Consider the following 26,756-nt stretch of genomic DNA (forward strand, 5'->3'; position numbering starts at 1 on the left):
CTTCTACATACATACATACGCGCAAGCCTTTTGCCTTTCCTGTTTTAAAATCTTACAACTTTAAAGTAGTGATAACCATTTCAAGCCATTCAAATGAGTAATGTGTTCTGTAGAAGATCTGATTTGCTCTTCTAGATACTCTTCAGGGGCAAAGCCATTCACTCCTGCTATTTTTCAAGGCAGCTACCAACTACAGCCATAAAAGCCATGGCTGGGCCTCTCTGTTGTCTCATTTCCCTCACCTGTGCTGTCAGAGCTGGGGTGGGCGTGGACTGTGTTTGCCAGTGTGTGGTATGTGTTTCAAGAATGTTAATCTCTACAAAGAGTCATTTTATGTTTTCTGGCACAACTGATAATTTTCATCCTGTATCCCTTTTTTTCTAATTTGCTCAAATATTCCTTATGCTCCCCTGTAGAGTGTGACAACCTGGGGTAGTAACAGAAGTATTTGACAACTGTGTGAGTTGTGGGAACATGCCCCTTTTTGTTAATAGAGGCATAATTGTAACCAAAGAAATTTAATTTCTTCTTTAAGAATGAGTGCAAGAGAAAAAGGAAATATGAAAATTACCATGTATCATGAATACATTAAGAGTTCTCTGTGTAATAGTTCAAAACTGATCTATGGCCAAAATTAAAACCATATAAGCATACCGTAAATCTTGACTATTACTGTGTTTGCTTCTAATTCTGTTTGGAGTAAGCCTTCGAATGCTTTCCAGAATGATGTGAGTCACAAATAAATAGAAAAAGAGTTATCCTGTCTTTCATTTATTTTATTTGTACATAGCCATTTCAAGAAAAAAATGATTTTAAAAATACAATTCTGTCCCAGAAATGGATCCTTATCTGCACAACCAATGAAGAAAAAAAGAGCATGCAAACAAACTCTGGTCTTTTGTAGTAACCAAGTGGAAGATGCAGTTATTCCAATAGAATATATAAGAAGCTCTGATTTGACAACTGATAGCACAAAAGAGAACCCAAATTTCACTGGTTTGATGCAGGTAAACACAATTTTACATATGGGTGTGATAAGGTTTGCAAACCCCTGGAAAAGGCCCATATGAAACAAATACAACATAGAAATCTGCTAAACACCACTTTCTGACATGCGCCTCCCACCCACATCAGTTTTGTTATTGTTGCTGTATTTTTTACTTGCTTAGCAATAAGTAAATGGGTGATCATTTAAAATCAAAATTCTAAGTTGATACTTGCCCAATTAATAAATTATCTCATGCTTTCAAATTACTTTTGATCTTGATTAATTTATGATTACTGAAACGTACTGCCATGTAGAGAAGAGACTGGTTATACAATTATCAAATTTGTTCCCTTAGCCATTCTGACAGTATTCCAAAGGAGCCAGTTTCCTAAAAATAAACATTGCTGATGACCTAGGTTCTGTTGTCTCAAAAAAGCTATTCAATTTCACATTTTTAAGATTTCTGTCAAATTTTACTTGCTTGATGCCTCTACATGGTGTATGTGACATTGTCCAATCAACCCACTCTCTGGCTCTGAGCCACTAGTGGATGAGAGCTGAGCAAACAGCCAGCCACCAGAGAAGATGCCTAACGCCTGCCCCCATGGTAAGGGCTTTCAGCAGGGAGCAGCACGCACATCTTGAGGAGAGGAAGGAAGATGTGGTGTGGCGTTGGGGATGCTTGATGAGAGCAGAACCAAGCGTTCAGACTCCAGCAAGGCCTGGGGACACAAGTGACACAGGCTGGCACTGCACTGCTGTTCACATACCGACTAGCTCTGAGGTGCAACCCGCATGATAGAAAAGTGCAATCTGCGTGTGCAGACAGCTCTCACAAGTGTGAAGAAAAGGTTAATAACCACAAATACACCATGCGTGATTTCCAGACACCTCTCACACGGATCTAGCTGGGAAGCAATAGTTATGTCAGGATTTAGGAGGACACAAAAGGTTTAACTTGAAACATATTGTGTTAAGGGATGAACCTTTTAATGTTTTTCCCTCCACTCTCCTTAATGAACGTGCATCTTCGCCTTCAGAAAATAGAGTCAATAGCTGTGCAGAGTTGAAGAAAAACTTCCTCTGGTGTTCCCTCTGCATTTATCTGTATTGAAAAGGGAAAAAAATAAGAGTCTTAAGAATTACTTGTAAATAAGATCATTTTTAATACTGAAAAAAAGATCACCTGCCTATAATTTGCTCTGAAAAATTTTAAAGCACAAAACCCCCCCAAACCAGAGGAAAAAAGTGAGTAGTAGTTGTTTAAAAACTAGGTGCCTAAATTAAAACAACAGTGGGATACCACTACACATCTATCAGAATGGCCAAAATCCAAAACACTGACAACACTAAATGCTGGTGAGGATGTGGTGCAACAGGAATTCTCATTCATTGATAGTGGGAATGCAAAATGGTACAGCCACTCTGGAAGGTGATGCAGTTTCTTTGAGATACAGTCTCGCTCTGTCACCCAGGTTAGAGTGCCGTGGCATCATCCTAGCTCACAGCAACCTCAAACTCCTGGGCTCAAGCAACTCTCCTGCCTTAGCCTCCTGAGTAGCTGGGACTACAGGTGCACACCACCACACCCGGCTAATTTTTTCTATTTTTAGTAGAGGCGGGGTCTCTTGCTCAGGCTGGTCTTCAACTCCTGACCTCAAGCAATCCTCCTGCCGCCTCAGCCTCCTAGAGTGCTAGGATTACAGGTGTGAGCCACTGTGCCCAGCCTGGTGTTACAGTTTCTTAAAGTAAACATACTCTGTACCAAACTTTTCAGCAGTTGTGCTCCTTGGTATTTTTAACTCAAATAGTTGAAAACCTAACGTCTACACAGAAACCTGCACACGTTTATATTAATAGCAGCGTTATGCATAATTGACAACCAAGATGTCCTTCAGCATTTTAATGGATAAACGGTGATACATCCAAACAATGGAATAATATTCAGTGCTGAAATGAGCCATCAAGACATGAAAAGACATGGAGGAAACTTAAATGCATATTACTAAGTGACAGAAGCCACTCTGAAAAGGGTACATACATATTGTATGGTTCCAATTATGTAACATTCTGTAAAAACCAAAACTATGGAGACAGTGAAAAGATCACTGGTTGTCAGGAGTTGGGGGTAGGGAGGGATGAATAGGCAGAGCACGAAGGATTTTTAGGGCAGTGAAACTGCCCTGTACGATACTACAGTGGTGGATTCATGTCATCACACACTGGTCCAGACCCATAGAACGTGCACCACCAAAGAGTGAACCCTAACGTAAGTCATGGACTTTGGAAGATTATGATGTATTGATGTAGGTTCCTCTGTTGTAACAAATGTGCCACTCCTTTGGGGGAGGTTGACGGTTGGGGAGGTTGTAGTTTGTGGGGGCAGGGTAGATGAGAACTCTCTATGCTCAATTTTGCTGAGCTTAGACCTAAAGTTGCTCTAAAAAATAAAGTCTATTTGAAATAGTAACAACTAAGTGCCTGTTTAAAGCGTTGCTAGGGGTTATGGAAAGACTTTGGAGATGCTTAAAATGAGACTTTTGAGTGTTCTGGGGGCATTTGGAGTAGGGTGGGAATAGGGCAGAGATTGGGGGATGAGGGTGAGTGGTGTGGAGAAGAAAGCAAAAGCTAGGACCACCAAGATTAGGTGTGCCAAGGGCAGAGTCTGCTTGGAGGTCATTGATACGCCAGCACAAGAAGCCAACAACAGAGAAAGTGGGAAGGGGAGCCGATTTTCTGGGCATGAAGACATTACCCCTTCCCCTCTCCTAACATCACACCAACCACCGAGATTTGTCCCGTCACACATGTAGCATCTACAGAAGGTAGAGACCTGGTGAAGCACCTGGGAGGCTGGGGTGATGCTGGTGGCATGTGTCACCACAGGACCAACTTTGACAAATGGCACTCAGGTTACACTGGAAATGCTGGTATGAGGCATTACCAACTTAAAGCGGAACCAGAGCTTCTGCCCAACTGTTGGCCTTGATAAAACGTGGACCATGGGCAGTGAGCGGGCACTGGTAAGGGCTGCCACGCTGGTTTAGTGCAATTGGGCTACTACAAAGCTCTGGGGAAGGGAAAGCTCCCAAAGCAGCCTGTCATCATGGAAGCCAAATTATTCAGCAGAAGAGCTGGGAAAAGGAAGTACGTGTGTGGCGGATGACGGGGAGTGGGGTGGGTGTCCTGGTGGCTTGAAGCCACATGGAGGGAGGTGCATTGACTACTAACAAATGGAAAAAAAAAAAAGGTAGAGGCCTCGGGAGCCACATAAGCCTCATGAGAGCAGGGGAGAGTGCAGCAAAATGCAGTTTTCCAGGCCTCATTTCCAGCGGGTCTCATTTGGTGGGTTTGGGCTGGGCCTTTAATCTATATTTAACAAATTCTCCAGATGGTTTTGTTGTGGGCCGTCTTACACCCCATTTTGAGAAACACTTGATGATTTCTTCAACTCTTGTCTACCTACCTAAATCTTTAGGCAAATGAGTTTCAATTTTGCAACACTAGGGACTTAACTGATTCCAGAGGTAGAAGGAATTCTCAAAAGAAAATCTTCCATCTTGTAATTCCCAAACTGGAAAAATCCCAAATGTTCACCAGCAGTATATGGATAAACAAATTATGACATAAACGTGGAATACTACAGTAATGAAAAAAAAGAACCGCAGCTATATTCAACAACACAAAGTTGGGAGAAAGAAGCAAGTCTCAAAAGAATATGAGTACAGTATGATTCAATTCATATAAAGTTCAAAAGCAAAGCTAAATTATATTGGTTAGGGGTTCATTCAGGGGAGAAAGCCATAAAGAGAAGGAAATGATTATCACAGGAGCCAGGATTGTGGTTACTTCTTGGGGAGAGGAAGGAAGAAGTGATAGAGCAGACATGGTGGGAGAGGGTGAAGCTTCCGCAAAATTCTATTTCTTGACCAGCATGGTAGTTACGTGGGTGTTCGTTTTATTCTTCACACTGTACATAGCGCTTTTATGCATTCCTGCATGTATACTGTATCTTACAATATGGAAGTTAAAAATTAAAAAATTTTTAAAGTTTTAAAAAGTTCCTCCTCCCAATAAATGTGTCATACTTTGTCCTCACAGAAGAATCAAATACAGCAATCTACAGCTCATCTCCTGCTAGAGGCTCTCGATCTGGAGGGCAGGGGCTACGCCTTTGCCACAACTTTGTCCCTCACAACACCTTGCTCACTGCTCTACCTCTTCTTCCTCCTCCTTTCAACCAACAGGCATTTCCCGGGTGCCCACAAGGTGTTTTGTGTTAGAGATACCAAGTTGAATAAGAAACAATGGTTCTGCTCCCGCAGAGCTCACAGCTTAAGGTAGAAACGACCACATTTAACAGGAATCTACACTGTTAAGAGGTAAACATAGGAGCTATGGATAAAGGGGCACCTTGCACAATCTTGGGAGGGCAGGTGAGCTTCCTGAGGAAGGTAATAACCATCATCGTCTAAAATGATAAACATTACCAGTAATGACACATAAGTGCTTTTTAAATAGCCAAGTAATCCTAACAATGATCTTAGAAGACAGGTATTGTTATGCCCATTTTACAGATGATGAAACTGAGGCTCTGAAAGATGAATTAAATTTCCCAAGGTCATAGAGTTAAGTAAGTGGCAGAGACCTTTTTCAAATCCAGGTCTCTGTCTCCAAAGTGTTTGTACTTACTGACTACATTACAGTATGTTGACCAGTTCGAACAGCTGGATGGTCGAATATGGGGCGGGGGTGAGTAGCAAGCAGTGCAGCTGGAACTGTAAGCAGAGGTTGGGCTATGAAGAGCCTTATGTACCCTATTACGTGACAATAATGAGGGGCCAAGTACAGGTTTTTAAAGAATGGGTTGACATAATAAAACATAGGCACACAGCAAATCTTTGATAAACAACAGGCATCAGGAGTGTTCAGTTTAGTTTGGCGATGCCAGTGAAGATGGCCTAGAGGGACACACATGTATTTGACAATAAAGGAGAAAGCGGGCCTTCCCCATGGAGGGAATGGCATGTGTACAGGCACTGAGGTCTGAAAGCACCTGGAGTTTTCAGGAAACAGCGAGTCATTTGTTGAGCACAATGCAAATGCTGCCGGGGTCAGGGGAGGAGGGAGGAAGGAGGAGAGGCCGGAAAAATACATGGGGATGAAGAGCCTCTAGATGTACCTATTCAGGACATTTTATGTAAATGGAATCACGATACATGGCCTTTTGTGACGGGCTCTTTCACTTGCACGATGTCTTCAAGGTTCACGTACTGCATTCGTGCAGTACTTCATTCCCTTTTCTCGCTGAATGATGCTATGTTGCCCTTAACCTGAATGTTCGAGGCACGCCTTGGGACGCCTGCCCTCCTCACATCCATCGTCAGCAAATCTGTGCCTGCCCACAGCCCTGCTGAACAGTCACCCGACCGTGCCTTGTCAAGCCCTGGGAGGAGACAGGAGAGGAAGGGGTCGCTAACGCACCCTCCGCTCCTTCTCAGGTGCCCTCCCTTGCGGCCAGGGTGGGTGTGAATCCACAAACACCTGGTCTACTGTTGACACTGTCCACGATCGTTTCAGTGAGAAACACGTCAGGTCTCTGGTCCCCAAGAAGTTCCATGAGCACAAAGACTCGACACAACCCTTTTGTGAACAACGTAAGTTCTTCACCCTAGTGATCCAATTCTGTCTCCTGCACAAATGCTTCCCCAAATCCGCCCCCGGTCTCTCCCAGAAGAGAGAGCTGATTAGACGAGGGACTGACCCAGCCACCTCCTACTTCAGCTGCATGCGAGTTTTCCCATTGCAGTGTCGTGGCCAGCCGAGGGGCGCCTGCATGGCACTTTCAGCCTCAGTTATGCCCCCTGCTTCATCTGGACAAGCCCCACCTGTTCTTGGGCCTTTCTTGTCCTCACAAGGTGGTCAATATTTTGCAGCGTCTTTATTTACCTGTTCTCCAGTGTCTTGCTGAACTCCACTGGTTCCTTGCATTTAACTGACTTAACATGTTCCACTTCTACTAACTGGCCCTGAAACATTTCTCTTCTGCAATCCATCTTCTGTAACCAATACTACCCAACACTGCCCAACCTTATATATGTTTTTCTAAATTTATCTTCCTTCCAAAAGAAATCCATGACTGTTGCCCATATTCTTATCTAATACTCATGTGTCTTTTAACACTGACTAGTACAAAAAACTTTTAAAAAAGCGTATTATGTTCTATTTTCCTCCATTTTTTCTAATTGATCACTTGGTCCTTCAGTGTAATGCCAGCGTTAGACTCACATGATTTGGGTTGATCACTATCCCAGATTTCTTTTAGACTCTGGTGAAAACACATTTGTTCATTCCAACCTTTGAGCCCACAGTGTAACCCTCCTCTTTCTGCCATCACAGTGGACTCATGGCTCTTTCAACACAGTCAACTGGATGCAAAGTGACGTTCAGCTTCCCATTTCTTGGCCAGATATAACCCAGCATTAGTCCAAATATCTGTATGTTGTTAAAGAAAAAACCATTCAGCGATACTTTCTAAAGCAAGGTAAGGAAGACTTTATCAGGACCATTACGACAGGTACAGGGACCAGGGCGACAAGACTGTGCAGTGGGGGAGAGAGGGATGGGGCTCAACTCTGAATACATGGCGGGTGGGAACTCACAGTCAAGAAGTAGGGTGCGGGTCAGTAGATGTAAAATTTCTAAAAAGGTAACATCAGGAGTAAGGGAAATCCTTGCTGAAGACGGGCCTGCGTGATCAGATGTCACCTGGGGGGTCGCAGAGGATGAGGGACCCGATATCTGGGGTGATCAGATATTGAAGATAAGGGATCTTCCTAAACTGATTTAGCAGAGTTCTTCGCTAAAACTGGATTTTGCAAGAAGTGCACAGATGAGCCTAAGAGAAGGTTCGGGAGCCTGACTAAGGTTTGGTTAGCAGAGTGTCTGTGTCCGGCTAGGGGTAAGCTCTGTGAGGACAGTCAGCGCTCAGCACTGCATCCTCAGGGCCCGGCTCTAGGTAGCCAGGCAGGCAAAGAAAAGGTTAAAGGGGGAGAACGCATCCTCCACGTCCACACTCCTCCTTCCTTTCCTCACGGCGATGAGCTGTCGTGGGGGCAGAAATATGCTCTTGGGGCCCATTTTCTGGTCCACAAACTGGGCGTTATGGAAGGACAGGCATTTCTGTCTTCTAAAAACCAGGCCACTTGGTTGCGGCATGATGGGCTCAAGAGCACGAGGGCGGCGCTTGTTTTCTTCCTTTTCTTCCATCCAGCAGCCAGAGCCGACGTTTTGGGGAAGGCCCCAGAACTTTTGTGAGACCACTGCCCACCTGTTTCACTCCCAAGCCTCCCTCCTCGTTTTGCTTTGTGGCTTAAACGTGGCGATTTATTTAATGAAATAAAATTGCTTGTTGCTACCCAACCAGAGTCACGTGCTGTGACACAGTCTTTCCCTCTGCAGAGCCCAAAGACGTGGGGAGGTTTAACGACGAAATTGAATCATCAGGCTTTCTAGATGGGAAAAGCAGCCTTTTACTTGGGTTAGGGGGAAATCCATGAAGCTAGCTGAGATCTTCATTACGCCCAAGAAGCAACGTTTTGAGAATAAAATCTAAAGGCAGCAGGGCAACTTCTTTTCCTTACAATACGTGCATGTGCGCACGTGCGACAGGAAAGGCCTGGATTCCTGGATTGGACTTTTAAGGAGCAATAGAGAGCCCAGCTGAATGGGTGGGACAAAGGCCTGCTATCTACTCTCCACATTTCTCCCTTGGTCTCCACACGTTACTCTCGACTCTTCCTGAGTCTCAAAGTGGATTCTCCTTACTCACCTAATTCCCATATGTGGAGAATATTTTATGAGAAGAATAAGTGGTTTTTATATTATGTTTTCTTATATAACTGCAACTCAAAGGAAATGGAAAAGAATCAACTTACTAGATGCTTTCTAAGTTACAGGAACTTTTCTTGGTGCTCACAGCTTTAGCAAATCTAAACCAGTTAGTTTACAAGGTGCTAGTGTTTAATGTCTTCAGTGAACAGAGAGGAGTCCCGTGCAGTTAGCTTACTGTTTTGTGTGAAGGAGACTCCTCAGCAAGTGTGCAAACTTGACAGCAATATTCCTCCAATGTAGGATGCGTTCACTCTATACTCAATGCTTATAACATTAATTTACAGCAACACTTTTTCCAGGAATCGTCAAAAGTAAGTTTCGTGATGGCCTTTCAGAGCTCCAATTCTGAATCAGCAAAGTCAGGATGTGTGAGGTTTTCCTGTGTTTGATTTAACTGGAAACTAGGTAAGGAGATTTGCTTCTAATTTTAAAAATTTACTCTCTTGATCTGAGACTTGATATAAAATCCTACAGTTAAAAGTGATGTCCTGACCAGTATAGAGAAAGATTCTTTTATTTAAAAAGCTACCAGCAAGTGAACAGGAAATAGTAAATTTTCGAGTTTTCACCTGACTTCTCGAAGGAAAAGTAGAGCAGTCAGTGATAATATTTCTACCCAGCAGCCCACAGAACATATTACTAAATTAGGAAAGCAATTACACTGCTTTGGGAACTGCACATTTTGTCTACTTTCTCTTTAGTTCCATGAATTTGTAAATCACAAAACAGTTGCCTGGTCCAAACACTGAATATATCTAGTTGTGTTTTTCCTGAATTTTCCCACACTGTTCAAAACATTGCTTGAGTTTCATTTTTATTTTTCATTGATTGGTGCCACAGGGCTTCTGGGACAAACGCAAGCTGTCACAGAGTGGTTTAGAATTATTGTCTGTGTGACCCAGCCTCACACCACAGGCATCCCCCTCCCGGCTAGAGGAGGGCAGCAGCGGCTCAGCTGCCTGTGCACGGCCCGGCCCGGGGAAAATCAGGTGCATCCTTCAAAAGTTAAGGTTATGTAAAAGGCCATCCATTTCCCATATCCGGTCTGGCCACACCTTCCTCCTCACTCTCAAGGCCATAGAAAGGAAGACTATATACACGGGGACTTTAGAGAGACTTACGGACAAACTTTAGCAAAAATATAAGGATGATATATGATCAGTGCATTAATGGCTTTTCTATAAATAGGATTTCCCACAAGACATGCAGTTTCACTTAAAATGTCACACTGCACTGTCTTTCCTTCTTCTTTCTCTCCATCCTGTCTGAAGTTTTCATTACAGTAACAGATCTTTCCGCAGATATGAGAAAAAAATCCATCCTTTCTAAAAGTGACCTTTCTAAAACATCTGCTCACTCATTTTCCTGTTCAAAGTTACCCACTGACTCCCTGCAGTATTCAACTCAAACTTCCCAGGATGGTCCGGAACTGTGTGATACGACAGCCACCAGCACAACTGAGGAGCTGAATTTTTAATACTGTATAATTAAAATTAAAGTTTAAAACTGATATTTGACCCAGTTAGTGGAAAATTTAAAAATATATTTGGAACTTGGGTCCATGAAATCTACCATTTCAACTGTAAATTTTATGAAATATAAATTCTAGCATTTCTGATGAAAATTTAGCATCTGAATTGAGATCTGCCAGAAGATTTTGAAGACACCCATTCAAAAAAAGAATGTAAAAATATTTCGTTAAAAATTTATATTGATTACATGTTGAAATACTACTACTTAGGATATTAGGTTAAATAAAATATTAATCTCACCTGTTTCTTTTTACATTTTTATGTTACTAAAAAATTTAAATTATGTATGTGGCCCACATTGTATGTCGTTTGGACAGTGCTGGTCTAGCAAATTTACTGAACGGAGGAGGAATAAATGAATGGATGGATGGATTCCAGGTCCTTCATAGTCTTGCCTCAATCTTGCTTTTTAGTCTAATCTGCCACTACTTTAGTTCATCTATTTGGCACTACATCTCTTGCCAGCATTACGGAGCTCTTTCACATGTCAGTGCCTTTTTCCCTCTCCTCCAGCTGGCGTGAACTTCTATTCATACTTCAGGACCCAGCTCAAACGTCCTCTCCTCTGAAGCCTTTACCTACCTCCCAGGGCCAAGCTCTGTGCTCCCAAAGACCCGGGATGTTCTGTAAGTCCTAGTACCGCACATACTACCTTGCTGTGGGTAGAGTTTCATGTCTTTTTCCTCTTTGAATTCCCAGCATTAAGTACCATGCCTTAGAGATGCCTGATAAATGTCTGCTGAATATGTCAATGACCTTTTGTAGGACAGCACCAATTCTCTGCTGGTAGAAACCATGACAGGGGCTCCCAAGAGATTCTCAGTTAAACTGGACCCCAGTGAAAGGGGAGCCCCAAGATTGCTAAAGACCAAACTTGCTCTGTGCTCAAAGCAACCACAGAGGAAGAAAATGGAGAACGTGCACAGATGAGTACAGGTCTGGAATTCTCTCCTGCCTGCTGTTTTGGGAGGACACAAGCATGCGGCAGGCACAACTCATTTCAACAGGACCACAGGGGTGCAAAGAATATTGCACTGAATCAAAAGGTCTTTGCGGGAATCTGGTGAGGGTCTGACAATCAGGAAGGGAAGGAGGTGGAGAGAAGACTATTTCAAGCAGTGTCATCAGGAATACGTTTATTAAGCCTCTCAGAAACATATGGAAGATTTATGCTTCATTTGTCAAGTGAGAGGATAGAACCTTAGGGCTCCTGTAAGTCAAACTCTCTCCTGCATGCACTTTGCTCTTCATTGCACCAGCAGGGGGGGGTTGTGTCTAAATCCAGGTTGCTAGAGATCAACCAGGGCAGATCCACATTAAATCTAGGGAGGCGTCAGACCCTGAACTGGTAAGTAAACTCCGCTGACATTGGGGGCATTGCTGAAAGAGGCCAAGCATCAAGGAGCTGGGAAATTCCGAAACTTTTTTATATTTCAAAGAACTCTTCCCGGGGCCATATGGAGGGAAAGTAAAGTAGAAATGAATGAGTTAAAAAAAAAAAAAAAAAAAAAAAAAAAAAAAACAGCCTCTGCTTAAAAATAGCTCAGCAGTCTCCCCTACTAGAAAAAAAGCCCAATCAAGGATGTCTGTTTTACTGCATGTTGTTAGTAGTAGATAAAAACCAATCGAACTAAACTACAAACAACCTAGTTGAATAATCTATAGAGTATCTGTATTATGGCATATTATATAACTATTAAAAAGAAAATATTGTTATATGTATTGATCTGGAGATGTTTCAGAGAAATGTGTACAGGTTGGCAATTACATGAAATTAGAACCATCCCCCCACCATAGTGGGTTGTGTGTACATGGTAGATAGATCCATGTCAGAGAGAATGGGGGGGTCGGAGAGAGAGGGAGAGAGCAAACAAGAGAGGAACAACAGGAGGAGGAGGAAGGCAGAGAGGAGGGAGGAGGGGAGGTGGAAAGATACACAATAAACTGTTGGCATTGGTTATTTGGGTAAGGTTGTAAGGAGCATTGTAAATTATGAGTTTGTGTATACACATATATACATACTCATGCACTGCATAATGATGTTTTGATTAATGACAAACTGCATATAGGATGGTGGTCTCAAGATTATAATAGAACTGAAAAATTCCTATCACCTAGTGATGTCATAGCCATAGCCCAACATCATAGCCCAATGTGTTACTCACGTGTTTGTGGTGATGCTGGTGTAAACAAACCTACTGTGCTGCCAGTCATATAAAAATATAGCACATACACATATGTATAGTACATAATACTTGATAATGAAAATAAATTACTATGTAACTGGTCTATGCGTTTACTATGGTTTTCGATTTGAGACAGGGTTTTGCTCTGTTGCCTGGGCTAGAGTGCGGTGGCGTCATCACAGCTCACTGCAGCTTTGCATTCCTGGGCTCAGGTGATCTTCTTTCCTCAGCCTCCCAAGTAGCTGGAACTCCAGGTGCATGCCACTTTATCTGGCTAATTTTTAAATTTTTGGTATAGATGGGGTCTTGCTATGTTGTCCAGGCTGGTCTTGAACTCCTGGCCTCAAGCCATTCTCCCACCTCGGCCTCCCAAACTGCTGGGTACAGGCATCAGCCACCAGGCCCAGCCTATAATATCCTTTTAATAGTCATTTTAGAATGTACTATTAAAAAAAGTTAACTGTAAAATAGCCCCATGTAGATCCTTCAGTAGGAATTTCAGAAGGCAGGAGATGACAGCTCTGTGCATGTTACTACCTCTGAAGATTTTGCAGTGGGACAAGGTGTGGAGGTAGAAGACAGTGATTCTGATGATCCTGACCCTGTGTAGGCCTAGGCTAATGTGTCTGTATGTGTCTTAGTTTTTAATAAAAACCCCTGAAAAGTAAAACTTTAAAAATAGAACTAAGCTCATAGAATAAGGATATAAAAAAAGAAAAATTTTTTGTACAGCTATACAATGTGTTTGTGTTTTAATCTAAGTGTTATTAGAAAATAGTCAAAAAGTTTTTAAAAAATTAAGAAGTTTATAAAGCAAAATATCTGTAGTAAGCTAAGGTTAATTATTGAAGACAAAAATTTTATAAATTTAGTGTAGCCTAAGTGTACAGTGTTTACAAAGTCTACAGTAGCATACAGTAATATCCTTGCCTTCAGTCACTAACTCAGACACATTTTGAACACATCCCTGTCGTTAGGTGATACGTGAATATAGAGCATGAAACCTATCTCCAGTTGGTCCTCTATATCCGTGGGCTCCGCATCTATGGATTCAACCAACTAGGAATAGAAAATATTCAGGAAAAAAACCAAAACAATAAAAAATAATACAAATAAAAATCAGTACAGTGTAACAACCATTTACATAGCATTCACATGGTATTTGGTATTACAAGTAATCTAGAGATGATTTAAATTATACGGGAGAATGTGCCTAGTTATAAGCAAAGACTATGTCATTTTATATAAAGGACTTGAATAGCCACAGATTTTGGTATAGGCTGGAGTCCTAGATGTCATCCTCCACGGATACTGAGGGACAACTGTATACATCTCTCTACTCTTTGCTTATTACAGTGAGCATTTATTACTTTAGTAATTTGGAAAAACACCCTTCAAAATAAATCTAATATCAGCCACCGATGAGAACACTTGATCATTTTAACTCAGCTAGGACCACTGAACCACCTGCTAATGCTCTCCTGTTTAACCTATTTGATCTTCACAGAATCTCAAGGGAAACATCTCCCCTACCCTTAGCTTGCGTGGGATCTGGCAAGCATCCCCTTACAGCCTCTCCCAGCTTCCTACTAAAATAGCCGCGAAGACCCAGAAAAACGTGAATAGTCACAGAATTCTGAAAACATGGACTTTACCTATTGCCAATGGAACTAGACCTCAGAATCCGTTCCTGACTCAGAACACGACCAGATAAACAGGTGTGTGTCCTTCTGCTAAATGGCCCTGACTGCTGAAGGCGAGGGTTGTTCTCCCTCCACTCAGCAGCCCATCTTTCTCTGTATCCAAGACAAGACCGTAATTAGCAAAAGAACAAGCAAGGAGGGAGGGGAACCCAACCAAAACTTGAAGGGCCATCTCAGGTCCAAGAGGGCAAACAGGAAGCACCCTGGGAGCAAGTGTGTGGAGGGGGCTGCTTATCACACCTGAGCCACATTAGTGCAGGGCTTCCGACGCCGAGACTGCACGAGGAGCTGTGCAAACTATTTGCCTTCCAGCGAGAGATCTGAGCGTGGCCAATACTAAGTGCCTCCTGGACTCAAAGGAACAAAGTGGGATCAACGACAATCTGCGCACTCTGTGTGTTGACAGCACCAGCTCTGACACCCCCACCCCTAGATTGGAGGGTGTGGCAGGCTACAGTTTCCAAAGCTGGCTGCCACAATTTCTCCCATCCCCCATACTCTTCTGAATGTGACTTTAACACTCACTCATCGAGAGAGGAAGTACAATCTCCCTCCCCTTGAACCCGGGCTGTCCTTAGCGACTTGCTTGTAACCCGCAGAACGCAGTAGAAGCGATGCCCCCTGACTTCCCAGGCTGGGTCAGAAGAAGCCTTGCAGCCCCTGCCTTGGCCTCTGGGAGCACGTCCTCGCTGATGCTCTCACCTGGGCTCCACCCAGGAGCGGCGCTGTAGAAGCGCAGGCCATTCTAGAGGGGCCACATGTAGGCGCTCAGGGTAACGGCAAAGCCATGCTGCTCAGGTGCCAGACATTTGAATGAAGAAACATCTTTGAAGTGGACACAGCAGCCCCAGCTGGGGCAGCTCCCAGCCTTTTGAGTCACCCCCAGCCACTCCCTTGTTTCAACCGAGGCCCCCAAACACCACGGAACGGAGAAGAGCTGTCCCTGCTGTGCTTTTCTCCAATCTCCTGATGCACAGGAGCCGGGAATATCAACTAATGGTGGTTGTCTGGGGCAACTAAGTTTTGGGGTGGTTTGTTACACAGCAATAGATGACTGGAACAGAAGATGAATACACTTAAAACAAACTAGGGTTTCTGGAAAAAATACCACAGAAAAAGGCAAAAAGACACTATTCTAGCAACTCCGAAGGAGAGAAGATCCCTGAAAATCATAATACAGAAACCAGGGAAATTTTAATAAAATTCTTTGGATATCCAACAGTGAATATTACTTTTTCCCCTGTGCTACACACTCATGATAAATCTGTAAGCAAGACAGACATAATTCTTGCACCAGAGGATTTACTTTCTATTGGCAGATGTAGAGAAGTAAATAAGTATTTGTAACAAAGCAGGATAAATACAAAGATGGAGGAAGAAATAGAGCGCTATGAAAACACACAGGAGGGACCATGAATGCATACTACTGCTGGTTTAAACAGTCTGTAAGAGGACATGGTCGACAGGAAATAAGAACAGGCTTAGTCTGAAAAGGCAACAGCGTGAGATGAAAAGAATAAGCTAAGGTAAAAGACAAAGACACCAGTTGGAAAAAGTTAACTTGCAAACTTGTCTCTGCCTTTTCCTCTACAACACTAAGTACTTAAAAACAATAGAGCAATGTTTACTGATTTTGGTAGAAAAATAATTATAATATTATGACTTAAATTGTATGCAGTGAAATTCTCATTTGTGTGTAAAGCCACAGGGTATTTTCAGATGTTCACAGAGACACTGAACTAAAAATTAGTTTGAGTTAGCCAACTGAAAGAAGAATTAAGAATTTAGTCCAGAGAATTCAAGGAATAAGAATAATCGTGGGTTTTATTTTGCTTGTGTGAGGCCCCAAACTTAGGAATCAAAGCAATTATGTATTATTCAGTGGATTTTGCAGGCAAGGGTTGAAATTTGACCCGATAGTGCCTTCTGCTTCCACTTTTCTGAGTAATACCAGAAACTGCATTTCTCACATTTTATCCCTCAGTTCACAGGGCGTCTCATGCCAGGTTGGAGGTCCACCCAGAACAATGGGGACTGTTACATTTCAGGACTTAATAAAAATGGTTAAACTACTTATGAAGTTGAGACACCGCAGAGGAATCGCTAAGAAAGCTTTTTTCTCCTTTACAAAAGCAGAGTTGCCAAGAAACTTGATTTTTTGCATCTGCAAAACTCATGTTTAATGAATCACTGGCCTTTTTGTTTTTTTAATCAATAGTAAATAACACAGAGACAGACATCATCTATTACAAGCTCTCTTCATCTATGCCCTTCTCTTCTGGGAATTCCTTGTCCCCCACCCACATCACAGGGAAGAGTCCCAGGTACCCATGTTCGTATCAGTCAGGTCTTAAATGTTAGCTCCTCAGAAAGACTTTGCAAACAGCTCCCCAGCACCCTCCCACAGCAATTCACTCTGTTTTATCATCAGAGCTCAGTAGCAGCTATTCTCTTGTCCACTGTTTTTCTCTTTTCAGTGAGGGGCTGTGTCCGTCTTGTTTACTGCTGCGTCCCCAACACCAAGAATCGTATCTGGCACATAGTATGCACTCAATAAAATCGTAGTCACAGAACAAGTGAAAAAGCCCATGTGACCCTGCTTGCCTGTGCATAGCTAACAGGCCCAGGGAGACCCTGAGCAGACAAGGTCAACCGGGACACCTGTCGGGAATTTGGAACTGCGAATCAGAGACCGTGGAAATGGGTGAAGGTGGAAGCTGTCGGGGGCCTTATGCTGGCTCCTGGGCCAGAGAAAGAGAGTCACCTGGCCTAGAAAGGAGCAGGCATCTGTGAGAAGCAGCGGGGAGCTTTCCAGGGCCTGGTCCCACAGCCCTCAGGGGCCAGCTGTGTTTCAGCCTGGAGTCGCATAACCTTAGAGTTGAGCTCTAGGTTTCAGGTTAAGCCAACGGGAGTTGGAACCCGTTACCTACAACCAAGGAGTCCAGGTCAACAGCACCTACTGTCACCATCATGTTTTACAAATTCATAGCAAACGTATTCGGGGAAAATACTCCAGCGGTGGGACCACCTGGCAGTGAAACGACTCACCAAAGTCTTCAGAGTTGTGCCTGGGGCTTTCCAACGCCCAGGCCAGGATCTTCTTCACAAGGGAGTCTTTGGCTGGGGATTGCGCTTTTCATCCCCCAAATGCTGCACTTCAGTAACTTATTCCCCAGCAAGTTCTCTCACTCAAGGTGAAAGCAAGCCGCCTCCTGTGGGCGAACCCAGCCCGCTGGGCGTCACTGCCCGACTGCCGTCTTAAGAAAGCTGCCGAGCAGCGTCCACACGGGGTAGGAGGTGCCGAGGTTGATTAACGGCATCTGCCCCAAGTGCGTGGAGGCAGGAGATGGGATGGAGCAAAGTTCTGTTCTAATTCTCTCTCACGTGCAAGGCAAAGCTTTGCTTTATGAGAGCGAGGAAAACAGAAAGTCACGGGATACACTGTGTCACATATACTTCTATCCCTGGAGTGTAGAAGTTGTTCTAACTTTGTTGTGTAAGGATGGCATAGTGAGGACATAAAGAATGAGGCAGTGGCTGTATAAATCCTGCTTTGCCTTTTAAATTACCCTCGTTTGAAATCCCATTGCACTTTCTTTGGCTAGCTGGTGGCCAAGAGGGCTGTCATGGAGGCTGGCGGGGGAGGGAGGGTGGTGTCAGCTGACGGTTCCACACTGCGGGGCAGAGGCCTGATGGAGGTGCCTGTGGACCATTTCACCCTGCGGCTCTAATTCCTAAATAAATCTCACTCAGCTGCTGATTTTCTCACTTCTCTTCTTGATTGTGCATCCAACACCCCCACCTGGTTTCTAGAAAGCTCCTTAACTGACCCGAAGCCCACCTGGGCGAGCAGCCCTGTCTTGGGCTCCGAGAACCAGTGAGACAGGGAGGAGGGACGAACAGCCCAAAGAGTGGTGCAGGAACAAGACACAAGCTGTTACTTAGAAACCGCAGGGAGATTAAGCTGATGCAAGACGACTGGGCACAAGCCCAGAGCCAGACAACACAAGGGGACAGGGGCTTTCTCCTCCAGCAGCAGCAATCCCCTCCCCTCCCCTGCTTCTCCCCTAGTCCCCTTCCATCGCCCCAGCTGCTGGCAAACCCCACAGATACAAGCAGGCGATTCTCAGTTTCCTGGGCCTGGCATGGGCCGTCTCTACAGTAGGTGCGCAGGGCTTGTTTATCTTTGCAGCTGTGTGGGTGGCAGACAGCCCTGGGCAGAGGCAGTGGACAAGCAGGCCCTCTGGGGGTCCTCAGGGCCGAAGCCCACGCTGCTCTGCCATCCACGCTGGAGTGGTTTTAAATATTTTCAACGTGGATCGTAAGTGTTACCTCACCATGGACCCAGCTGCCAGCATCTCCAAAATGCAGGAGAAGCTGAAGAAATGAGCCAAAGGAGACTGGAACCTTCCTTTCCCACTGTTAAATACAATTGGTAGGAGGCTATTGATTTGGACGAGGCTCTTGTACTGGGCCCAACAGACCAAACCAATATGGAGTCGTTCATGCTAAATGAAACTAATTAACTAAATAACTTGGGTGTATTCTCATGTAACAGATGGCTGAGTTTCTCGTAGTTAAAGCAGCTGAGCTTTAGTCAATCATAGGCGGCCAGCTGATTCAAATAAGGCTGGAACCAATTAAGCTCTAGACCTCACTTCTGTTTCCATCCATACACACTGCCTGACCACGTGGCTGGTTCTTTGAAACTTTTCTGCTTCCTGAGGGCTGGCTGATTCAAGAACTGTGAATAAAAGCCACTTACGATCTTTAGACTAAATTTGTTGTAATTTTGTCTTTTTGACACCACTGACTTAGAAAGTTCTAAGGAAGGTTCCAGAAATCAGATTTACCTGAGAACCCTGTTAGCTCTATATCCATTTGCCAATTGTTTGTGAGTTTTTAGAATTCAGAATGGAATAACACAAGCGAAAGATAAAATGGATTTTCTGACTCTAAAAGTGGTTAAATCCAGGATTACTTGGGGATTTTTCCCACCTTTACAAATCTTAAAAGTAGAAGAAACTCCCTTCTACCTGGATAATTTCTGTGTATGTTCTAGGCTGCACAAAAGGTGGAAATCACCGACTATAATCTTGGAAAGACCTCTGCAACCCTGAATTCTTAAGATCTTGCTCTTATATAATGCACTTTTTGTTTGTTTGTTTTTAAAGATTTAAGTCTTTGTGCGGCAGCCAGAGGTTACGTGAAGCACAGCAAATAGGTTTTATCTTGCACACTGAGTCCTATTAAGTGGTAGCAGCTGCTCAAAGCGCTGCGTTAACAAGCATTCTCAGGCCACAGCTGGTGCCGCAGGAAGGCGCGGGCTGAATGAGCAATGGCTGCTGTGGATGTGGGGAGCAGGGCCGCCCTCACTGAGGAAGCAGGTCAGGAGGGGCGAGTGGCTCAGCCTGGCTGTGACGTGGAGATGATGGCTCTCGTGCCACATGTGTGTCATCCCTGAGTTAAGTGGAGAGGCACCTTTTAGCCTTCTGTACCCAGGGCTTCTTAGGATTCTGGAAAATGGACTATTAAAGGGGTTAGGAGACAATAATTCATTATCGGTGGTTTCCCCCAAGGAACTGACAATCTAGCTGCCTCGGAGACAAGTTTGTTATTTACAGATGATGCCTTCTATCCTGTGAGCAGCAAGAGGCAGAGCCCCACTCTCCCCATTCTGGTTTGGGTCCTTGGGACTTGGTTCCTGGATGCTGGCCCAGTCTCTAGACTCCCCTTCTTGGGTCCATTCCCCCAAGGCTGCCAGAGTGAGCTTTCTAGATCAGAACCTTACTTAGAACTTTCTAAGTCAGTGGTGTCAAAAAGACAAAATTACAACAAATTTAGTCAAAAGATCGTAAGTGGCTTTTATTCACAGTTCTTGAATCAGCCAGCCCTCAGGAAGCAGAAAAGTTTCAAAGAACCAGCCACGTGGTCAGGCAGTGTGTATGGATGGAAACAGAAGCGAGGTCTAGAGCTTAATGGGTTCCAGCCTTATTTGAATCAGCTGGCCACCTACGAGCGCCTAAATCCTGGTTATGTCTGTCCCCTTCAGGAGTCCCCACCACCCACAGGACAATTATTTGCTCCTGCCTAAGGTTCATCTTGACCAAGCCCCCGCTGGTCTCTCCTTCCCCACGTCCTGTCCCTCTTTTCCTTCACGTCACAGCCAGGCTGAGCCACTCGCCCCTCCTGACCTGCTTCCTCAGTGTGGGTGGCCCTGCTCCCCACAGCACCCCCACCCAGAGACTCAGCCGCGTCCTCCTCGGGCAGCCTTCCTGGCTACCTCGGCTCTGCCCGTGGACTGGATGAAAGAGGCCTCACAAGCCACTCTGGGCCTGCTTTGACCCCATGTTGCCACCGCATGTTTGTCTGTCTCCCCTGCTAAGCCCTGAGCTCTGTGGGGACGGAAGAATCTTACTATCTGCATCCAAACCGCTAGGGCAATGGACGGACCACGGGGCCCTGATACACGCCGGTGGAATGGGTGGAACAATGGGGATTGGGTAGTTTTCCCAAATTCATGAAATTAGTGGTGGCTCAGCACACAGCTCATGACCATGAAGTGGATACCACCCATTCCCCCACAGTATCTTCATCGTTTCCCCTCATTACCTGCGCTCCTGGCCCCATACGTGGCTTCTCCCCAAAACATTAGTTATTGCAAGAAATTGAGACAAAGGAGCAAGTGCCAGTTGTGAATTCTGCAAAACTCTAGAAATTCACAGTCACTGAATCTTAGGTCCAGGGGAAACCTTTAGGAACCCGTTCAGCTGAGGTCCCAGAGGTCACCCAGAAAGTCCGTCTCATTCATGCCTCCCTCCCGCCCTCTCCCTCCTCCTCTCCCTCTTTTGGAAAAAGGAGTTGCTTTCAGCAGCTATAAGGGCATCTATGAAAATTATATGAGCAACTTTTTATGCTCCATATGATGACAAATATTTAATTTGATGGAGACAAAAGTAAAGCGAGTAAGGGGCTCATTTTGGCCCCAATTCTGCAGCTGCACACAGCCCTGACTCCCAGATCCTTTAACCAAACTTTCCTAGCTTTTTCTATTTCTTGGGGGGGAAAAAAAAGAGTGGCTCATTTAGAGGGGGCAGCGGAACGACTTGCCTTCTGCAGCTGTGTTTTCGTCTCATAGTAGGTGATCACCGGGATGGACGCGCGGTAGTAGGCTTCCAGGCGCTTGGCGATGGTCTTGGTCGTGTCGTCCGTGTGCGGGCTGCCCTGGCTCCTTTGCAGAAGGCGGTTGGTCATGGTGTCTGCCGAGCAGTCCATGCAGATCACCAGGTGTGGGTGTCCGATCTGGGGGGCGGGGGGAGCGGAGCACAACACGGTCAGAAATGTCACTCTGTTGACGTTCTGGAGAGGCCTGGGGCCTCTAGTTCTTTCCTTTCTTGGCCTTCTGGTTCCTCTCACGGTCCCAGAGCTACATCGTGGCACGGCTGGAACTGGACTCCAGGGCTCCTCATTTCCACAGGCTGCCTCAGAGCCCCCGTCTTTCCAATCACCTCACATAACGTGGGGATTATATGCTACCTAGTGCAGCCACACTCTGTCCTCCGCGCTAAGGGGAGGCGGGGAAGGGGTGCGGATGTGTGTGGTGTTTCCTCCTGTGTGAAGCCTTCCCTGACCTGCTGCGACAGAGCTAATCCCTGCTCCTTAGTACCACCGTGATGCCTCGTACCAGCCATCGTCGTGGCAGAGGCTGTGTTACGTGGGGCGAGCGGAGCATAATGGTTGAGCACACGGGGGTCAGAGTCAGGCCGCTTAGGGTCAAGTTCTGGTGTGATGACTTGTCTCCAAGAGGGACTTCACCAATCCCTTACCTCACTTTACGTGTAGACTACTCCCCCACTCAGATCAGAGCCCTTCCCTCCACCCCCTTGAAGCTGAGCTGACATGTCGCTGTTTAACTTTTGACCAACAGACTGTTCCAGCAATGCTGCCACACGCTTTTAGAGGCTAGGTCATAAGGAATTCTGCAGTTTCTGCCTTGCTTTGTGCAACACTTGCTGTGGGGAAGCCAGCTGTCCTCTATGGTGTCCAACCACCCTGTGACTGCCAAGCAGTGAGAGAGCCCCAGCTAGGCACGTGGACGGGCCATGTGGACAGAGATGACCGGCCTGCCCCCGCTGATTTAATACACCCCAAGCACGGCTCTAGCCGGTGTGCCCAGCCTTAGCTGCTGTCAGACTGCAGCCCGGTAAGGGGCCCCAAGTGAGAACCAGCCAGGTGAGCCCATCAACCTCCAGAACCATGAGAGATAATAACAAATTGTCCTTTTTTAGATTTTTTAAAATCTATTTTTACTTTTTTAGAGACAGTCTCGCCATGGTGCCCATGTAGGAGTGTAGTGACCATTCACAGGAGCAGTCACGGCACACTGCAGCCTCGAACCCCTGGGCTCCAGCCATCCTCTCGCCTCAGCCTCCCAAGTAGTTGGGACAACAGGTGCATGCCACCGTGGCTGGCTTACAAATCATTCTTTTAAAATGATTTCATCACTAACTAAAAGTGTCACCCAACTTCTATGCACCTCAATTTTCTCATTTGTACATTGAGATGATCACAGTTGTGTGAAGATTAAATAAAATTAAATGAGGTAATGCAAGTATACTGCTTGGCACATAGAAAATAGCAAGTATTCACTGTTACGCTTCTTTGTGCTCTTGGGCTATGTTCTCTGTTTGCAGGGATTAGGAATCCTCTGTCCCTGGTCCCAAGTCTTGCACACAGTGGGTCATTAAGGCATGTTTTAATGAGTGAATGAATGATGGTGACGTGATCTGTGACATGAATCTCCTCATCTCCGCATCCTGCTCTGAGCTGGTTTTTTGTCCCTGGTGTCCCTGGGGCACACCTACCCTGCCTCTGCTACCAACTCCAACCCTGGATCAAAAGAAACCATTACCGCCTTCTGACCTAGCTATTCAGGCCACAAGGAAAGGGCTGCCACCCACTGTGGAAGTGCATGGATGGGCTGAGAACAGAGGTGAGAGAACCTTTAGGCAAAACACAGAAACAGTTGCTAGAAAGTGTTGATCAAACGTTTGAGGGATGTACTTTAAGAAATAGTATGGGAAAAATTCCCCAAAATCTAGAAGAGTGAAATAAACCTCTAGAATATGTCATGCAACTTTTCTGAGAGTATTTATTGGAAGAAAAAAATGGGAATTTGTGCAGCAAGAAAGGGTGAGGCAGGGTTTAGGAGAAAATGACACTTGTTGACCAGCAGAGGGCGAGCTTGGGCGGTAACTTAATGTTCAGTCAGAGAGTTCTGCTTCCTGAAACAATTTTGGGTTAGAGCTGCATGAGGTGGCCAGGTGATTTTTCCAATTCTGGGGTCGTTTTTCAGGCCACTTGTGGGGACAGGAAAGATAATTCAGTGACTCATTTGGGTACAAACAGAGATTATGTGTATTTGAGCAGGAGCTGGAAGTATTATAGATGAACCTCTGGACCAAAATAAGTGTAGGCAGAGAGGTAGATCTGTCTTCGCCACGGGTTCCCAGAGTGTGGCCCATGGACCAGCAGCATATCGTTTGGGAGCTTATTAGAAGTGCAGTCTCTGGGAGGCCGAGGTGGGAAGATTGCTTGAGGTAAGGAATTCCAGACCAGCCTGAGCAAGAGCAAGACCCCTGTTCCGTGTCTACTAAAAATGGAAAAAATTAGCCGGGCATGGTGGCACATGCCTGTAGTCCCAGCTACTCGGGAGGCAGAGGCAGGAGGATTGCTTGAACCAGGAGTTTGAGGCTGCAGTGAGCTGTGATGACAGGGTGACAGAGCGAGACTCTGTCTCAAAAGAAAAAAGACATGCAGAGTCCCAGGCACAATCTGACCTACTGAATTGAAGTCTGCATCTTAACAAGATCCCGAGAGGATTATTCACAATGTAATAGAGAAGCTGCCCCACCACACTTTTTCCTTGTGCCAAAACTGTGGGGTCTGCTCTACCCTCTCTCTCCTGGAATCAGCACTCTCTTCCTGTACAAAAAGCTACCAAGCAGTCATTCCATTTGGATGTGACTTGAGCCACCTGTTGTAATACTTAAATTTTTCTCGTTGTTTGGCAAGTCTCAAACCTGTGTGAGATAACCTAAAAATTTTTGAAATGTTTGCACAGGTATTATCTCTGGGTGGTTCTTTTTTGTTTTATACTTTTGTGTATTGTTTCATATTATATAACTTTTATTTGTACAGTCAAAAAATGTACATTATTTTAAAAAACTGTAACAATTTACTGAACACCGTATGTAGGCTTAGAAATGGGTAAAAGCACTTTTCAAGGATCCCATCCAAACTTCCCAACAATCACTGAGTTAGGTATTTTCAACCTACATTTCATAGAAGAGGAAATTGAGATCTGCCAAGTTAAACGACTTGCCTACCAGTGGTGAGTTACAAAGCCCAGCTCTGAATACAGGCCTGTTTATGCCGGAGTCACTCTAACGAGGGGTTGTCAACTGGGACGGGGGATGGAGATGGTGATCAGAAACACTGACTCCTCCCTCACATTCTTCTGCCCCAGTCACACACATGTACACGCATACCCGCCCCCTTCCCCAACATACCATGCTGGATACTGAAGGCACAGATCATTAATTCAATGGGGGAAAAAATCAACCTTGGGAATAGAAGATAGGAAGGTAATAGAGAAACCACACGCAGACTTACCCCTAGGTAGTGGACATTAGTTTGTGTTTGATTTTTAGTGAAGTCGTATACAGTAGCTGAGTAAATCCTCAAAGGACCTTGCATCTCAGAGAACTCAGCTATAGTATGCAAAAGTGTCAGCCTAACTAACTGAACTGGATTTTTTAAGGCAACAGATTAGTCCCCTGCATCAGGCATACCAATCTCTGTGACACAGAAAGGTTGGTGAGATTCCTGTAGGCTGGTTAAAGCCTCTCACAGGCTTGAATGGGCTTCAAATGAAGTTGGAGGCCTGATGCACACACAAGAAACACTATGCTTTCAACCAAGCTGATTATTCTGAATCTCTGGGGCAACTTGGATGTCCTTATCTGTCGTTGCCAAATTTCAAATTAATTTCTTGCCTATAATTTGGAGGAGATTCTACAAATGATGAGGTCCCTGCAGTGCATAAATGAGTCAATGGTAGCTCATTCTGTGTTTGTAGCATCTTTGTTCTTCTGGTCAGATTTAAAGAAGGTGCTCATTTTGGAGGGTTGGATATGTTCTCTTGCATACCTACGCAATTGATATCAGAATCTTCCAAAGTTACTATACCTAAGAACAAAGACTCTTGGTCTCTGTAAGCTCCTCCTAGCAGCATGTAAAAGACTGTCTTTGTAGATGTCTGAACATCTTACTTAAGGGTTGTAGGTTCAGTAATGAAATGGGGCCCTTGTATATTTTTTGAAATGGCATCATGAATTTTAGCATCAGTTGAAACTGTCCAGTCACCATATTGGTGATTCTTTCTCGTTTCTCAGACTTCTTTCTCAGTTCTAGTTAGGTTTCTTTCTTCTTTGCCACATTCTAAAACCTGTGTGAATGAGGACCATGATGGGAGAGGAAGTTCTGCTTTACTTTAGGAAAGATCACATGGATCATCTGAATTCATATTTACCCAAAGATCAGGGGATAGACCAGCCTGCATAGAGCCCTGAGCTCACTCTAACTAGGTTATAAGCAAAGGAGAAAGAAGTGAGGGAGCAGGGATCTTAGAGATTTCTATGAGTTGTGATTATAAAGTGAGTGACCCTAGCCAGGCACAGTGGCACATGCCTGTAGTCCCAGCTACTTGGGAGGCTGAGGTGGGAGGATTGCTTGAGCCCAAGAGTTTGAAGCCAGTCCGGGCAACATGGCAAGAACCTGTCTCAAAAAAAAAAAAAAAAAAAAAGTGAACCCAAGCTAGGTAATATTTTATAGGCTTTTGTAGCTTAGAAAGCATATTTATATATGTTATGTCATTTGATTTTCACAAAACCCTTTATTTTATTTTTTTGTAGAGACAGGATCTTGCTATGTTGCCCAGGCTGGTCTCAAACTCCTGGCCTCAAGCAATCCTCCTGCCTCAGCCTCCCAAAGTGCTGGGATTATAGGCATGAGCCATTGCACCCAGCTCACATAAAACTCTTTAAATAAGGGTTGGCAGGAGTTATCATCTCCATTTTACAGAGGTGGGATGTGAAGTTGAGTGATTTGCCCAGGGCCACACTAATATACGGCAGAGGTGAAAACCCGGATTTTCCGACTCCAGGGCACAAGTGTGACATACTTTAAAGATGTTACCTTGGGAGGCTCTGTGTGGATCCCATAGAGCTATCATTGCTCAAAATGGTGTGGAACCCCATAGGACTAAGTTCTGGGATTTGCCTTCAGATTCCATTTATAAAAAGCCCCAAAGGAAGAATAAGGACTGTACTTTAATTTTGTTTTTGTTGGCACCCAGTAGTTGACCACCTCCCTAAAAAAGAAAGAAAGAAAA

General features: G+C 44.7%; 1 protein-coding gene across 1 annotated transcript in view; it reads right to left on the reverse strand.

Annotated features, from left to right (window-relative positions):
* Positions 1-758: 758 nt before the first annotated feature.
* Positions 759-26,756, reverse strand: part of AK5 (adenylate kinase 5) — a 275,240-nt gene continuing 249,242 nt past the window's right edge. The window contains exons 13-14 of the mRNA XM_012661058.1: positions 21,413-21,604; positions 759-2,093 (exon numbers count right to left, since the gene is read on the reverse strand). Of these exons, the coding sequence (XP_012516512.1) occupies positions 2,025-2,093; positions 21,413-21,604 (261 nt within the window). The 3' untranslated portion in view covers positions 759-2,024. The remainder of the gene's footprint in view (positions 2,094-21,412; positions 21,605-26,756) is intronic.

The sequence above is a fragment of the Propithecus coquereli genome, unplaced genomic scaffold (genome assembly GCF_000956105.1).
Source record: "Propithecus coquereli isolate 6110/MARCELLA unplaced genomic scaffold, Pcoq_1.0 Scaffold7, whole genome shotgun sequence".
Lineage (NCBI taxonomy): Eukaryota > Metazoa > Chordata > Mammalia > Primates > Indriidae > Propithecus > Propithecus coquereli.